The sequence below is a fragment of the Ammospiza caudacuta genome, chromosome 3, assembly GCF_027887145.1.
Source record: "Ammospiza caudacuta isolate bAmmCau1 chromosome 3, bAmmCau1.pri, whole genome shotgun sequence".
Taxonomy (NCBI): domain Eukaryota; kingdom Metazoa; phylum Chordata; class Aves; order Passeriformes; family Passerellidae; genus Ammospiza; species Ammospiza caudacuta.
Window position 1 is genome coordinate 63,430,450 of NC_080595.1, and position 13,798 is coordinate 63,444,247.

The 13,798-nt window shown below is 40.7% G+C and overlaps 1 protein-coding gene across 1 annotated transcript in view; it reads left to right on the forward strand.

Moving 5' to 3' along the window:
- The window catches only part of SAMD3 (sterile alpha motif domain containing 3), a 35,444-nt gene extending 23,547 nt beyond the window's left edge, over positions 1 to 11,897 (forward strand). Inside the window, exons 7-10 of the mRNA XM_058802458.1 lie at positions 8,868 to 9,071; positions 9,440 to 9,611; positions 11,251 to 11,333; positions 11,580 to 11,897. Coding sequence (XP_058658441.1) covers positions 8,868 to 9,071; positions 9,440 to 9,611; positions 11,251 to 11,333; positions 11,580 to 11,897 — 777 coding nt within the window. The remainder of the gene's footprint in view (positions 1 to 8,867; positions 9,072 to 9,439; positions 9,612 to 11,250; positions 11,334 to 11,579) is intronic.
- Positions 11,898 to 13,798: the final 1,901 nt, after the last annotated feature.

A 13,798-nucleotide genomic window follows, 5' to 3' on the forward strand; every position in this document is an offset into this window, starting at 1 on the left:
TTAGAGCTGATGATTGCTTTGCATACCTTGAGAGCTTATGGCTCAAGCACTATTTTAGTCTTCCCAGGGGCAGTGACCAAAGAGCAAATTTTCCCTTTCAGATCTTTAAGTTTGGAAATCTTGCCAGTCTCAAGCAGTGCTGTTCATGGAATGTATGACTTCACTGTCAACTCAGTTAGCTGAATACAGAAATGAAAAAGCCCCCAGGTATCCTGCATGGCTTAACCTGTCAATTCAGAGAGGTGTGTGTTTCCCATAGGTCCAGTATCCTATTCTGTTCCCAGAGGCTTCTGGGATACTCTTATGATATCTCAAATGCCACTAAATAGCTCTATCTATGCAGCTGGATTAAGCTCCTTCAATCCATCCCAGACATTAAATAAGAAAATATCTCATCAAAGGCACTACCCAAGGGGGCCTTAAGCTTCCTGAAATGTAAGGGAATATAACAGGCTAGAAGACTGCTAGTAGTTCTTGATATTAAACAAAAATGGAGAGAGAGTACAGTCCCTCTTCTAAAGCCTCTGATTTCTTACATCTTATGACAGCCTGTTTGTGAGGTCATCAGGGTTTCTCTGAAGCTGTCACACAAATAAATTTGGAGTTAGGTGTGAAAAGGAAAAATAGGCTCTGACAAGATGTCAGCTGAGATAGCAGTAGATGTTTGCAGATAAATGGGAGTATTTGCCACACCCAGCAGAGCTGGGAATAACAAAATGAAAACAATTTATAAAGGGGGCACTGGCACACTATCTTCTTTCTGTGTCAATGGGACAGAAACAAGAAAAGCTTTGATGAGAACTTTGACTGGGAGAAGCAGAAGGATTCTGCAGAAACTTTAACTCATGAAGTTGGACATCTATTGATATTCCTGTACAGGGAAGATAAGCAGGAATTTTGAAACTGGTGAACGTGCAAATTCTGTGCCAGGAGGACTAAAAAGCAGAGAAGACCCCTGGCCAAGGAGGTGCACCATTTGTGCTCGCTTTGGTGGTGTCATGCAGTACAAGAAATTTACCCTGTTGTTTTTATCTGGAAACTGTCTTTTCTGATGAAAGGAGGAGTGAGGACTGAGTGAAGTCTACCCTGAGATGGAGTCTCTTTTATCTCAGATTAGGTAAATTAGGCAAGGTAGACATTTCCTAGGGATGTGCCTTTCTTTAGTGATAACTAACATCATGTTTGTCAATGATATTATGCCACTGCAGGAGTCAGAAACTTGAAACAAGATTTCAAGGGCTCTAGAAAGAATAGGACTTGGAAAATGATGGCTGGAGAAAAAGGGAGGAATGAGAAAAATAAGGCAACAGCAAGGGAAAAGGAGAGCTAAATGTCTGTAAAATTCTCAGAGGATGAACAGCTTGTGTACAATATGCTGAAATTCTCTTGGCTCAGTCTTATGGCACTATTGGCAGGCAGAGCATTAGGTACCATCTCTGCTGAGAATGCCATGTCCCAATGAAACAGGGGTGATAGCACCTTTCCCTCTAAGATTGATGGTCTCCAAATAAGGGGTTTGAATGTTTGCACAGCTGGAATGTAAGCATGCATATTTAAATGATCTTTCAATGGCTGTACTGAACTGTTGTAATGTGATTTTTCCACTAAAACTTTGATGTGCATACATCAAACTTTGAGCGTGTAGTGTTGCTTAGTTAATATTTTGAAATGCTTTTAAGTCAAAGCAAAAGCTTTAAACACAAATCCCCAGCATACATCTTGCACTTCACCTTCTTATTTGTGTCAGCCAGTGTCTTCATTGTTCTGTGAGTTAAATTGTCAAGCACAGGTTGTTCCTTGGTAGAGGAAAACGGATTTCTGTAATTTTGCTTGTGCAGCTTACAAAATCAGAAAGCAATTGTTGTGGTCAGAAATAGGCTGACTTACGTGACTTTGAAAGTTTTTGGTTAGCACTGGCACATAAATCTAGTTCCGAAGTTGCCTGCCTGGCTCAAAAAGGCAATTATGTGTAATTAAAGCAAAGCCTGCCTTAATTAAGCATCTCATTGGAGTACAAGTCAGTGTGGATCCTGCTGATGGTTACACACTCATTTTGCTTGGAAGCAGGCTGTCCATGCTGTTTCACATGTCTTTGTGCGCTGTGTTTGGATGTGAGGGGTGAGGCATGGTTTTGATGTCTTCTCAGTTCTCTCCCACCATCCAGGATGAGAAGATGGGCCTTGAGCAGTGCCCAGTTTACAGCCTGCCTTTTTAGAGTCATACTTGTTCCAGATCAGTCTCCAGTGTTTGGGGGTTTTTTTGAGCAGACCTTCACTTTCTCTCATTGCCTGTTTTGATCACTCCTCCTGATATAAAACAGCTCAGTGTTCATCATAGTAAATGTCATTTCAATGACCCTGGTTGTCACCACAGAAAAAAGGGCTGTCCCTTACAACAGTGGTAGCAAAAAAACTGGTCTACACACTGTGCTTTTATCATGCCTTGTGTCTGTATGAGGTCCAGAATAGCAAGACCCACTTTTCAGTATTCAAATATCAAGACACAGAGATTATGCTCGTTTAAGTAACTGTGAAAGTTGCTTCTCACCCTGAAGAAGTTATAAAAGCCAATTAATGGAAAAGATTATTCCAAACAAAAGTCCTAACTATCATCAGGCTTTCTTGTGTAAATACCTTGAGTGTTGATGCTAACTAATGCAGGTAGACCCAGCAACCAAGAAGTGCCGGCAACATCAATGCAATAGCATGACTTGGAACATGCATTGGCATCTAGCAAGGAAAATTTGAAATGTGTTTTTCAAAGGAAATATTATTAGCAGCTGCTGGAAGCTGACAAGAGCAATAATAATGAAAGACAGAGGCTGTAGCAGCCCATCAGCATCCCAGTCCTAGTGTATGGTTTTAAAGGACTTCCCATTCAGTGCTGATCCCACTGAACCTGCCTGCACAGCACTGCTGTTCCAGGAGATGAGTTTCATTACCATCACATGTTTTCTACATTGCTTTCTAGCGAGCAGATTAGTCTCCATCCAAAGGAGTTGCCTCAAAGAAACATTTCCAGAGCATCCCAGGTGAGGAACCTGGATCACTGGTTAGCAGTGAGCAGACTGACAGCATGCAGTAATGTCCTCATATACACCTCTTTAACTCCACTGCTCCTGTCTGAATTAACTCTCTCAAACTGAGGAGCCAGTAGGTCCTGTTGGTATTCATCAAAAAGAGATCTCTATCTTTGTCCTTAGCAACAATGAGGCTGCATTTACCATTCAGGAACTGGTCTAAACCCATATAAAGAGCAAAGAGTTGTCTGCTGTCCACACCAGAGGCACTTTCATCACTCTTTGATTAGGCAGTCATGTTTTGTGTTAACATTCGTGTCCTTTACAATTTATGATGCTGGCTTTCAACAGTAACTGAGAGCTTAGACCTTGGAGATCACATCATGCAGAATTGCTCCCTCCCTCCTCACAAACTGCAGTTTCACTGCCTTGGCTGTGACACTGTTTCATAAAGGCGCCCTGCTAGCTGGGGCTTTTTTCAAGAAGGTGCTAATACAATCTTGTATCTTGGGAAGTACCAAGATGTATCAGAAGGGCATTTAGGAATCAGGCCTTTATTTAGAAATCCGCCTCCAATCAAGTGACTATCCTCTTGCTTCAGGAGATGGGAGGAATTTGGAATTTGGAGTCTAGTAGTTTTTTGTTGGTATGTTTTCTTGTTTTAATGTGAGCATCTTAACACAGTCTGCTTGTACATGGTTCCAAGTAGAACTGTGAATAGAAGGTGGGGAGTCACAGTCAAAAGGCATCTGGAGTGTAGGCAAAGAGCCGTACAACCTGTGTGCCTCCCAGACTTAGAGTCTCCAGTCACAGATACCTGAGATGCCAAAGAGTCAAGAGTGTTTATGGGCATGGGCAACAAGGGATGAGTTCCCTGCTGCTGTCACCTTTGAGAGTGAATCCAGCAGAGTGAGTAGGAGCCTTGGCAGGACCATCCTGCAAGCTAGGGCTAGGTTACTCTGACAGGTACTGGATATCCTCTACATTAACTTCCTTTCCACATCCTTTTGCCTTTTTCTCTGTTCTGCTGCACTTCTCATAAGCTTGTGATTATAAGGCAGCTTCTTATTTAAAGACTGCAAAATAAATTTTTGTTTGTTCCAGAAATATTTATTTTTAATCAATTTTTTTTTGTTTAAAAAGAAAGGTAACCCTTTACCTTATAGACTAAGCATGTGCATTGCTAAACAAGACAAAAATAATTAAATATCACCAATTAACATTCTTATTGTTGCAACTGAGATGGATGTTACTGGTGACACAACTGAAAATCTGGCCAGAGGGGTCTGGTGACCTCAAGAAGAAAGATTCCTTATTTAATGAGGCTATTTTTTAGTTCTGTGTGGTATACATGCTGAACTGTTAGCTGTGGCTTCTTCAGGCATTGAGATGAGATTCCAGCTTTGGTCTAGATAGGATTGGTTTTGCACATTATCAAAATAACTGAGCTTTAACCTTATGGTCAAGTTTTACTGGAATATTGCTGTGCTGTAGCTGGCTTTCTCACTGTGATGGTTGAAGTGGAGAGGATCTAGAGTCCTCCCTGAATAAAGAATTGGTGGGCTGATAAACCAGTTCAGCAACCAGCTTCCCAAACGCAGATTCCTCCTGCAATGTTAAAGTTAACTATAAAATATTTTAAATTATATTTGGAATCATTCTCCAATCAAATGGGTGTCCCACTGAGATAACTTATTTCCACCAGAAGAAAGCACCTCTCCCCTTTCCACTTGCCTTAAAAGCCAACTTATTCACAGTCAAAGAGGTTGAAAAGATTACGATAGTCATTGCTTTAAGCAGGATGAACACTGCAAGGCAACCAATTCTAACACTGACTTCTCCCAGGTAATAGGTGATTTACACTACAAAGTTTGGGCTTCCATTGCTGTTTTTCCCCCCTAATAAATAGCTACGACAGCAATTCTTCCTTATGCTGCTGCCATATTTCTATTGCAATGGCTTGCCATTACCACTGATGAAAATGTCAAATGGTCTCTTTTAGCTAATTAATAATATCATCAGCTAAACTAGCTCTCAGGGACAGAGCTGACCACAGGGAAAGTCCATCAAATCAAGCAGTGTTTGCCTTGACAAGGGGGCTGGAGAGAAGCTGGTGTAAAGGTCACAACTTCTTCTCGTGTTTGTTTCTAAGCAACCCAGTCAGTCAGTCTGTGGTTGCAGCACACTGGGTTGAGTTGTTTTGCTTTCTTGTCTCTGCAAGTAAGACACTGAAGGTGACAGGCCCTCAGGGAATGAGCCACCATGTTCCACATCAGCTGGCTGGGGAAGTTCCTGCTTTATGGGCAGGAGGCCTGAAAGCAGACCCACAGGAGAAACCAGTGGTGAAAGGGCTCTTTGGAGTCAGAGGCTTCAAGTTAGCTCTTGCACAGCATAAAAACATAAATGTAATTTTAAAAGCCCTAACAACTGCCCAAGTTTGTGTGTGTGAGAAAATGCGGGTATCTTGAGACTGACAAGAATGGGTCATCCCTTGGTTCTGTGCACTGGTCACAGTGAAGCAAGGGACAGCCTGTCCAGCTTAGGGCAAGTTGGCAGGTTAAGGAATAGCTGAATGACCCAGCTGTGAATATGTGAATACTGGGATGGTATTCATACTAGTAACCAATATAAATTTCATACCAGAAACCATCAAAGGCCGATGCAGGAAGCTTGCAGGGATGACATACCAGCAACAAAACAAAACTCTGATGACTCTGAGCGATCTGATGGACATTTACACAGAATTCTTTTTTGTGGCTTTCTGCCTTTTCTACATGGGTTATAGAGGTTTTCTCACCCAGGGTGAGAAGCAAGAAGCCTGATGCTGCTGAGGGACAGGAGTGCTCAAGGTGCATTCCCTAGGTCCAGGGTGGCTGGCAGAATATAAAGCCATACCAGAAAAATGAGATAGATTTGCAAGCATTCTCAGTAGGTGAGTTCAAATGATCACATTACTGGGACCATTTTCCATAGGCATTCTTCAGGGCATCTATCTCAAGACATGCATGTCACTAAAGAGGACAGAATAATTCACTAAAATGAGCAGTAACACATTTTCAGGATCAAGAACTTGCACAAAATTTTCAGTGGTGTCCAAGGATAAAACAGGTAATCTTTTAATTGGGATGTACATTTTTTCTCATATTAGATAATTGGAGGTAACTAATTTCATGCCAGTTTCTAGAGTTTCAAGAGAGAGCTAGAGAACATATGGACCAAGAAACCATCTCTTTTCACTGGCCAAACTGGCCAGAACTCTAATGCAGACCCAAGAGATTAACACATTAGGAAGGAATCAACAAAATTTTGGTAAATAGACCTAATTCTTCACAAATTCATTAGTTCTTTGAAGTATTCAACAGCCCTGAGGACACAGGCAATCCAGCTGATATAGTTTACTTTAAATTCAGAAGAGATTTTAGCACATGCATTTGAAAGGCTCTTAGAGGATATAATCTGAGGAGATAAACAGGAAGGTCCTTGAATGGATAAAGAGTTATAAGATAGAACAAACAAGGCTCTGCAGAAATGGTTGGGATTTGCAGTGGAAAAGATTATGAAAGCTTAGTTTAAGCGGTTCAATATATTTCTAAATAACATGAGAAAAGTAGACTAGTTGGCAGATTACCTTTTGTGATGCTACCAAGGATACTAAAGGCAAAGACTGAAGAATTGCATAAGGACCCCATCCCAGGGTGGGGAAACCCAGCAGATAAAATTCAGTTCTGATAGATGGAAAATAAAGGACAAGGAGAAAACCCAGTCCTAACAACACTGATAGTGGTGGGCTCTTAGCTTATTAGTACCATTCACAAATGCTATTTTTGTACTAGGCTAAAGAATATCTGGCACAATGCTAAGCAGCAGTCAAAACAGAAAAAGAAAACAACAACAAAAAGAACTTTATGACACAGAATTATTTAAGAAAGGAACGAAAGGCAATGCATTATTCCACTGTATGCCCCTGTGGTGCCCCAGTATATCTCAAGAAGTACTTTTAAGTTATATTGCACCTATTTCATAAAAACTACAGTGAAATTAGAAAACTTGCAAATACAGTAACTTTCAATAAGGATTATTGAAAGTATGGACAAGCTTTCATATGTGGAATGATTAAATAGCTTAGGACAGTCTTGACTGGAAAAGGGATGGCTGAGGACAGAATATGACATGTCTGTAAAACTATAGTGGCATGGAGATGGTGAATAGGTTTTGAATCCAGTATGATAATTAGGAAGCAGAAATAGCAGGAGAAAAACAAAGAAATGCATTTCCTCTGACAGCATATAGTTAAACTGCCACATTTAAGGTAGGATTTTGTGGAAGGCATGATTTTATGAGAGTTGGAAAAGTGACCGTGAGAAGTAATTGAAGGAGAAAAACAATCTACTGAAGGCTGTATAGCTATAAAGACTGAAGGCTATTAAATATAAAGATTGGGAGTCCACAGACCCCAGTGTAGTAAGTCTTGACAAACTCACCATATACTCATAATTTATACTTTTTGCCAGCACCTCTCCCAGGCAGGTAGGGGAGGATATGGTACTAACTTGTCTCCCCACCTCTGCTCCTGTGCTCTGAGGAAGAGGCCAGGAATGCCTATGCAAGCTGGTCACAAACACACACTGCTGTTGTAACACAGTGAAGACTGAAATCCCCTATTAGGAAGAGTGCAGACTGTGCTAGTACAGAATCCTAGCAAGGGCCAGGGAGTTGTACAGGGGGGACATTAGGTATCTCTCCTCCATGCGGATCTAATTTTCTTCTGGGATGCCTATAATGGCTATTGGTAGCTATGGATATATACTAGGAAAGGCAGGTTTCTTACTGCATTGTGCAGCCATTCTTGGAATATCACATGCATGATTTCAAAGAAGGATGTTAATTAAAATGGAAAGTTATATGCACATGCAGGGCACTGCGAAGTGGTTTGGGATGTTGTGTGTTTCACAGCTCTGTGTTGGGAATGTTCCGGGGGGCATTTTGAAGTGTCTCAACTCCCTCTGGCATTGACCCACAGGCTGCCCATATGTGTAATCACAGCTGCATCAGTGACAATACAGACAGCAAAAGCCAGCAGCAACACAGCCTGAGGATGTAACTGTATCAGCTGTGTATCTCTGTGTCCCTCAGCTTGTTTCAGTGAGCAAATTCCCTGTGTCCACTGATGGATGAGCTACACACACTCAGGCTACTCCAGCTGGTGTACTGCTTTGGATAGCCACTCCTCCTCTCAGTAATTACTGGCTTTGAAATTACATCAGGAACAATAACAATAATTTTGAGGAAGGTTGTTAACTTTCCTCACATACAAAAATACTTTTTGGAAACACTAACAGTCAAACTGCTCAAATAATGCCTTTCACTACTAGGTTTTTAGTTCAGCTAGTGTCCTTGGGGGTAAAAATTCCAGCTGCATAAATGTGAAAGTTAGTTGTCCTGCTTTTAGGACCCGTATGGGTAAGAGGAGAATACTAAAATTCTCTTGGTAATACAGATTTAATATTGCTAAATACTGAGTTGTCATTAGAACTGACTACTCCTTTCCAATAAACCACAATGAGACAAACCACACACAGGAACAGGAATTTCATGAATAGCCTCAAATATGCAATTTGGGCTTGGGGGACTTGGCTGACAGGTATAGTTTTATATGAAAACAGACCTTGGTCTAACTTAGAATATGAGGGTGAGTTCAGAGAGCTGGAACTGAAACCACACTGCCCATTCTGCTGAGCTAAACTACACTCAAATCACAGAGGTCACATCAAATGACACGAGCTAAAAAAGATGAATAATCAGATAAAAAGACTGATTTTTTATAATTCTGTCCTTAATTTCTTCGTAGGAAGAACCTGCTCATCTTAAAGGCAGTGCAATGGATTTACATATTAAGTGGCTTAATCAAGAATATATGAAAACTCAGAGGAACTGGGAAGAAGTGGAAAACAGAATGAATATGACAATAGAAATACGGAGAAAGATGATCAGCGATAAGGCACCTTTAAAAGATGTTCTTCGACTATTTCCTTTCTTAAGATGCCCTTATCAGGTAACAGAGCTATTTTTAATAATAACATTGAATCCTGTGTTATAGATGTGATACATCTGTAGGTGTGTATTTCACAGGATATTTTCACTGAAGTATCCATCAGCAACGTTCTCTTTAATTCATACTGAAATCCCATTTTAAAACGTTCATCACTTCAATTCTGAGTTAAAGGTGCCACACATACCACCAGTGTCACTGTTTGGTGTTACTTGATGCATTCCTTCCCTGCTTTGAAAAAAAATTACATTACCCTCTTGAGTTTATAATCTTATTTAACTGAGCTAGTTTTATCCTGTCTTCAAAGTGCATGCATTGTTTACAGTTGTGGTTTTGAGGTTTGCAATACCAAATACTTGTTTTTCTTTTAGCTTTTTAGGGAGTTCCAGCTTCTCACACACATGGACATTCATAAGAAAACAGTCGAGATTTTGGAGATTTATTCAGAAAACATATTGTCCTTGTATGTGGTGAGGAATAATCCAATTAACATTATGCTGCAAGAAAATCTGAAGCAGCACACAGAGGAAGACGTTCTGAAATGTCAGTACAAATCTCCTATGCTCTGAATATCAGAGTTTTGTTGTAGCTAATTGTTCTTACTTATGTAACTAAACTAGTTTCAATTATACTGCAAACTAATTTCAAAAATGTTACGGTTTCTTTGAAAATATAGAGTGATGGTGAAGCATTGAGAATAAAAGCTACTAAATTAGTAGGAAAATTAAGTCAGTCAAGTATTGAAGCTTTTTTTTCACTGAATAAAAGACTGCAGGTTTGATAAAGTAAGTAATTACCTTAAAATAAGTATTGCTAGATGAGCAGAAGTATGTATTTCTAGATATGAGTGCTTATTATTTTCTAAAAATACCCGCAGAAAACTAATTTTCTGCTTTAGAAATTGCCCCATAAAAAAGACGCAATTTCCTTTACAAGTCAAGTTTCTATGGTTATAATCTTTACCCCAGTAAAATAAAAGAAGTAGTTCCCACTAACCATTTCAGGCACCTCGTCTCTGCAGACAAACAGTGCAGGAGAAAGGGCACAGACTGGTGCCTCTGGTGAGGTCCGTGTATCCTGGCTGTGGGGAGCAAACACCTGCTGAAACTCAGCTTCTTTCAGTCAGTGACAAATCCGGGCAGTGTGGTCCTGCAGGGACAGAACTCTTCAAGCAGTCATTCAGAATTGCCATTCTTGCCCAGCTGCCCAAGCTCAGCTCTCTGAGAAGTCCTCCCTAGACTCACTTTCTGTCGAACAGGCATAATAATTCCAGGATGTCAATCCAAGGTCACACCATATGAAGACATGTGAGTCCCATATCAGTTTCACTCCATTTATTGCCAGGTCAGCTTCGAAAGAAGCAGGAAGTGTAGGTTAAAATTCTGGGGATTTCCTTCGCTAAGGTTAAAAACAAAAGCACTCATGGTAGATTAAAATTCTTCAATGAATAGTCTAATCCAGAAAGCCTTTATGAACTTTCTTTTCATAGCTTTGGCCAAGGAAATCTATAGATTTCTATAGTAAGTAATTTCCCCTTTTCTTATACAGCATGTCCACAGAGATTTTGACTCATGCCTTAGTAAAGTCCCAAGGCCTTTCCTTTTCTGTTTTTCTCTCACAAACAACTTGACCTGGCACCTAGATAGTAAATGCATGGCGAGGTAAGTTCAGTGAAGCACATAACACTAGAAGCCTGAGTTGCAAAAAAGATGTTATAGTCAATAACACATGAGTCAGAGGGATAGTAGATACCAGGTGTCAGGAGGTTCTGCAGCACCAGCTGGTGCCATAGCCTTCAAAGCAGAGTCCTGGAAAAAGGACTCCCTGGACTTCAGTTTACTGGGGAGAGAGAAGTTTGGGGAAGGGCAGTGAGAGCAGGAAGACTGCTCAGCTCACAAGCTCAACTAAAAGCAACCCAATGGCCAACTTACTTTTTGTGAGGAAAATTGAACTGTAATATTGAGTAGCAGAGTCCCATGAATTATTTGGCACTAATGTTCATTGCCAGCTGAGTTGTCTAAATATTGACTGTGGTACAAACTACTCTTCAAAGTGGACTGAACAACAGCTCCACTACTGAGCTCTTAACTATTACATAGACTGCAATCTGTTTTTCCAGGATGATACTGCAGTGCCAGAAAGTTTTCATTTGTAATTTAGTATAAATCCTTGCCTTTGACAGATATGAAAATGACTGCTGCATGTTTGCTCCTGCCAGAAGTCTTTGGAGATGATTCCAGTCTGTTTGCTGCAGTGAACGAGGAGGTAGGAGACAGAGCACCAGCAGCCTTGGTCTCTCTTCCTTTTATCACCTGCATGTGCACATCACCCGGGCTTTTGGTGGCTCAGCTTAGTTCTGGGAAGAGGTGACATTAGCCTGCCTTTTGAGTAGAAATACTCACAGAAATACTACCTAACTTCAAAGGAGTGTTATCAGTCTTACTTCATTCTCTGACCCGTTCATCGTAGCAACGTTGTGGCATCATTTGAAATAGCCTTTTTTAAATTTAGGTAAAGGCAGCGACACCAGTGCTGGAAGTGAAAAATCCCTTCAACGTGAATTCATGCGAGTTTGCCCTGTACATAGAAAGGGAAGAGCTGGCCCAGCTTGACGACTGCACCATGGCTCTGGCAGCACTGGTGGCTGCATTCCATGTGTTTGATATCCCATGCCCAAAGAGAATCCACAGGACACTGAACTTCCTGGAGTCCCTGGTCTTTGAGGTGAGGAGCCCAGCATCTCTGCCCACCCCAGTAAAGACAGGGCTGGAGGCACCCAAGCATCCAGTACCTGATGGTGCACCCAGCACTCCTCTCAGGAGCATGTGATATTTTGTCAAAATAAATCCCTTTGTGCCATTCTTTCTATTCAAAGTGTATGTATATTTAAAAGCTACGTTTAGTAATGCCCTCCTTTTTTTATTGTACTGGCTACTTCTAACAAAAAATTAAAACTCCAGCAATCTCATTATTTTAAATGTAGATTTTAGAGCAGTCTAGAGATAATAAAATTTTCTGGATTACTTTATGTGTTATGTATTATTTTTCTATAAGTAGCATTTGAAAAATTCAGATATTTTGATTGTTAAGAATTAAAAAAATGAGCCAACATGAGCATTTCACTGCTTTAGATGGTAATACAGTTAATGTTTTGAAATGGCACAAATTAAACATCTACTTATTACTATTACTTCATAATGTTCTGATTGCTGAGAGGCTAATATAATAATTTTAGTGGTTTAAAATGGTGGGCCTGATTTTCAATTTACAGGATGATGACTTTTGCTGTTTTCTTCTTGCATGAAACATTTTGTTTCAACATTAATCCTGAATTTACTAAATAGGCATTCTAAGATGAGCTCTCAAAGCAGCAAGAATGACTTATCTGGGATGCTGCCATGTGCATTGGTGCTGCAGAGGGAACATTTCTTTCCAAATTTGTTCCTCATTTTCTTTCCAAATTTGTTCCCTGGAACAAATCAACTTTCTCCACATGGTGACTCTGTCTGCCTACACAGAGTAGAAGCCCTCTCCTCTCTTCTTCCACAGCCTTCTCTCTTTGCCAACACTCCATTCGTGACTTCTGTGTGAAAATCCCAAGGATTGCTGTCTGGCATTGCACGGCTTTGGGCAAGTGCCTGGTGATAGGAACAGCAGCCAGGACCCATTGCATAAATTAGAAATAAAAACTGGCTTTTTATTAAAACACTACTTTCTGTTAGAGACCAATCTCCCACAAGTTCCAAAATGTCAGCGTAGGCAAAGCAGCCTCTGTGGTCACAATGATTCTTTAAACACTCAAACACACAGCCTGGAAGATCACAGAAGCTTTGGTAAATTTTGGCTGTGCAGGGGTGACTCCAAGGCAGTGATGACAGTGGGAGATCCTTCAGGATGAGAGGAGATGGCTGCATTTGATGGCCAAACTCTCCTGCTATAGGCTTCACATGGTTCCAGGGAACCTTTACCAATGTGAGGGCTGGGCTACCACAGATACAAAACAAAAACCAATGCCATTTCAGAGATTCAGTAGGTCTGATGAGTGGTTTTAGTTTCTTTAGTCAACAAAGAAAATTTGTTGACTGTAGTTTTTGTAACAGAGGTGGCTACACTCAGCTACCTCATCACATGGGATACAAAAGTAAGGATTATGTATGTCCTCATTATTGTTTGTGATAGCTGTGTGAATAAAAAGTTGGGCTCAAGTGAGGTTTATTCTCCATCTTGTAAACAGTAATAATTTAAATTAATTTCTTAAACCACAGTACTTTGTAAGTAGTTGTAAATAAAAATCCAGTGAGGTGCTAACATCCCCAGGTAATCTCTGTTGAGCTGCAGATCTCTTTGTTGGTTATCACTGCAGGCTGTAGACCTGGCACACAGGACAGACACAGAGGGTAGAGGAAAATAAACTACACAGAAGGAGACAATGAAAGAAAACAGAAGAATTTAGCTATTTACAGTCCTGCCTGTGCAACTTCAGGTGCTGCTGGTGACAAAGTCCAGGGCTATAAATGGCATTCTGATTGTAGTGGCCAGGGGGATGTGAGCTTTGGGAGTAAGTGTTGAGGGAGAGGGCACACAGCAGTAGCTAAGTTGCTCTTTTAAAACTACTGGCTGCACTGAGCTACAGTGAGAAATCACTCCACACACACACACCCATCAGGAGCAGCTGGGTTCATCTGGGACTCCTGGGCACACACAAAGGTAACAGAGGCTCCAGTTCAGGT